The 3524-nt window shown below is 46.7% G+C and overlaps 1 protein-coding gene across 1 annotated transcript; it reads left to right on the forward strand.

The window, feature by feature from the left end:
* Positions 1 to 296: 296 nt before the first annotated feature.
* Positions 297 to 3482, forward strand: uncx (UNC homeobox). The gene is made up of 3 exons (XM_008329279.3): positions 297 to 874; positions 1217 to 1392; positions 2211 to 3482. The coding sequence occupies exons 1-3, from the start codon at positions 616 to 618 to the stop codon at positions 3168 to 3170; spliced, it is 1395 nt and encodes a 464-aa protein (XP_008327501.1). The 5' UTR covers positions 297 to 615; the 3' UTR covers positions 3171 to 3482.
* The last annotated feature ends 42 nt before the right edge of the window (positions 3483 to 3524 follow it).

Raw genomic sequence — 3524 nt, forward strand, 5'->3', positions numbered from 1 at the left:
TCTAACTTGGGTAACTTAAGCTGTTCTATTTGTTTAAGTTTTTATATTTCTTATTTTTTATTATTTTTTATCAATTTCTGTTCACTTAGATATTCTTTTATTATTATTATTATTATTATTATTATTATTATTATTATTCCGACATCGCCGGAACCTCAGCCCTAACCCATCCGTCTGTAGCGCTCCCTTTCCGGCGCTCTACATCGAGCATCCTCCCGGTGGGTCCTCCCAGCCGTGTAGTTGCCATGTAGTTCTTATCAAAGCCCTCCTGTCTTGTTGTGACAGCTCTGATATTGTTTATTGAGGTGGATGTCAGCTTTAATTAGCAATCGATACGGGGGTGTGGGAGGGGGGGGGGATCTGCAGAAAGCGCCTCTGACGTCAGCGCCTATTACCGCTTCTCATTGGGCATCATATTCCCACAGCCTCGGCTAATTATTGGGAGGTTCATGTGGATAAAGTGGAGCTCATCCCTGCCTCCACATCATGTCTCCTCCTCGCTGGCCACACTCCGCGCTGCCACCGCTGCCTCTGCATGGTTTGTAAACCCCCATCCCCGGCCTTCGTTCTTCCTCCGCTTCGTCCGCACGTCGTTTCCTCTTGGCTGCATGCGGGATGATGGACAGCCGGATTCTGGATCCGCCGCACGCCCAGTTCGGAGCTTCCCTCGGCGGGATGGTGGGCTTCCCGTACCACCTGAGCCACCATCACGTTTACGAATTAGCCGGGCATCAACTTCAGTCCGCGTCCGCGGTGCCTTTCTCCATAGACGGATTACTCAATGGATCCTGCGCGGCTTCCGTGGGCAATTCCAACCCCCTGCTGTCCTCAGGCTGCGGGTTGAACGGAGATAATCAGCAGTACAAACTGACAGGTGAGACCCCGCTTTATTGACACTCAGTTGTTTACAGACCGCCGTGCTTTAGATCCGAAACATGGGGAAACAAACAAAGACGAGACACCGGGAACACAAGTTATCCTCTTTAAGATTGTTTCGGATTTTTCCTAGAGATCCTGTTCATGGAGAATGTTTTTGTTTTTTTAGATGAATTAACAATAAACCTAAAGCTTTTAAAAACCCCATGAAACCAATGCTGCAAAAAATTGTTCATAAAATGTGACCGAGACAATAGTTGTAAATAAATAAATAAATAAATAATAATAAAAAAATTCCCCCATCCTTTGTTCCTACAATGTCTTCTCCGTGTCCTGTCAGACCCGGTGGACCCAGACAAAGACAGTCCCGGCTGCAAGAGACGAAGAACTCGCACTAATTTCACAGGTTGGCAGCTGGAGGAGTTAGAAAAGGCTTTTAACGAGAGCCACTACCCGGACGTGTTTATGAGGGAAGCCCTGGCTCTGAGACTGGACCTCATAGAATCAAGAGTTCAGGTAAAAAAAAAAAAATTATCAGTTTATCAGAGACATATGAATCCACGTGTTCATTGTGGGTCACGACATATGCTGTGGCCATATATGTTCATTCATAATTCATACACACACCTGTCTTGTTCATTTAAAATACGTGTATAAAGTTAAAATTTCTCATAATATTATTTATATGTCTGATATTTTTGTTATAATCCTAAATGACATCATATGTGTATGATTTCTTTGCATAGAAAAATGCAACGGTTGATTTTTTTTGCTTTGTTTTCTATATATTATACAAGAACAACATTATTATTCATAACAATGTGTTTACCTTTTGATTTACAGCCAACCTCCTGCTTCTAAACTTTTTTCCTTTTTTTTTTCTTGAACACATTAATTAAGGCCCTAATTAAGGCCCCGTGTCTCAGCAGGGGAAACGAAAACCCTCATTTTTTTTTCTTTTTTTTTTTTTTTTTTTTTTTTTTTTACAAACGTCTCAACGCTTATGCTGGGTATGGTTGCCCATGACGATGAGTAGCTTTTATTTGGTCTTGGAGCTAGATAGAAAAAAAAAGACAGCTAAAAACAAAGGAAATTAAGGGGGTAATGGGATTTTCGAAGATTTCGATCGAAGAATATTCTGGTAATAATATATAGAAAAAAAATATTCCTCCCAATAGACGGCCCAATAACGCGCCCCTGTTTGCGCAGGAGTAAAATAAACCCTCATTTTTTTTTTTTTTTTTTTTGGGTGTCTAATTACCACAATGTCGTTTTTAATGACTGATGTTCCGCCCCACGGTACATGTGACATGAGCACGCGTGTCTGTGTGCAGGTGTGGTTCCAGAACCGCAGAGCCAAATGGAGGAAGAAGGAGAACACAAAGAAAGGTCCGGGTCGACCCGCTCACAACGCGCACCCCACCACCTGCAGCGGGGAGCCCATGGCCCCGGAGGAGATCGCCCGGCGGGAGCTGGAGCGCATGGAGAAGAAGAAGCGCAAGCAGGAGCGCCGTCTGCTCAAGTCCCAGAACAAGCTGGTTTCTGGGGATTTATTTCACACCCCGGGCTCTGACAGTGACAGCGGGGTGTCGCACGTCACCGACAGTGACCACATCACGCCGGGTCCACCTTTTGACACGGCGGAACCTCAATTAACGCAGTCCGGCTGCGACCACCAGACGCATCATCACCACCCTCTCCAGACCCAGAACTTCAACCAAAGACATTCCGAGCGGGAGGCCGGTGAGCTGGACTCACCCGATTGCAGCCAGCGGACAAACAGAGGCTCAGGTTTGCAGAAACTCAACCCTTTCAGCGTGGAGAGCCTCCTGTCTGACTCCAGACCGAGGCGCAGCCCCGCGGCCTTACCGTCGTCGCGACCTTTGCTCGGCAAAGGACACTTTCTGCTCTATCCCATCACGCAGCCGCTTGGATTCATTGTTCCACAAACTGCTCTGAAGACAACGGCAGCGGCGACCGCAACACCGGGCGGTGACGCGCTGACGGAAAAGAGCCATCAACCCGGCGGCGTCTCAGCCGCCGGGTCATGTCAGGGTCGCAGCGGTTCCCCGGAGGTAACGATAGCCTCCAAGGAGCGCGAGGCGAGTCCGGCACACTGCATCAGCCCGTCCAGGGCCACCTTACACGCGGGCAAAAGTAGACCTCAGAGCGAGCCTGAGCTCCAGGCTGCGGACAGGAAAGAGCTTTTTGACAACAAGGAGTGCGTCCGGCAGCCCCACAGTCCTGCGGACACAAAGACAGAGTCTTGCAAAGAAGATGTCGACATGGAGTAAGAGCTCATCTGGTAAAACAAACAAACAAACAAACAAACAACAACAAAACAATCAAATGTGACCTCTTAATGACAAACACCATCAACAACCAAAGCTTGACCAGAACCATCGGTGTCCTCTCTCTATAGACTCTCTCTAGATTATCCTCCTAATGTGTTATTGAAAAAGAAAAGAAAAAAGAAAAATCACCACGTGACCCAACAAAATCCCCAAGAGCTGTAAAAAAGGCGGGAATTACATTATTTATATATGTAAGGTTTTTTAATAAATCTATTGTATACAAGCACCTCGAACCGTGTGAGACCCTAAATAGCTGTGTACAGTTGAGGAAGGGAGGAGGAGGGGGAGGAGGGG

This window comes from Cynoglossus semilaevis, chromosome 17 (genome assembly GCF_000523025.1).
Source record: "Cynoglossus semilaevis isolate Cse_v1.0 chromosome 17, Cse_v1.0, whole genome shotgun sequence".
Classification (NCBI taxonomy): Eukaryota; Metazoa; Chordata; class Actinopteri; order Pleuronectiformes; family Cynoglossidae; genus Cynoglossus; species Cynoglossus semilaevis.

Coding starts and splice junctions, on each gene's coding strand:
- uncx (XM_008329279.3), top strand. CDS start 616: ATGATGGACAGCCGGATTCTGGATCCGCCGCACGCCCAGTTCGGAGCT. Junction 875..1,216: donor TCAGCAGTACAAACTGACAG/GTGAGACCCCGC, acceptor GTGTCCTGTCAG/ACCCGGTGGACCCAGACAAA. Junction 1,393..2,210: donor TCATAGAATCAAGAGTTCAG/GTAAAAAAAAAA, acceptor GTCTGTGTGCAG/GTGTGGTTCCAGAACCGCAG.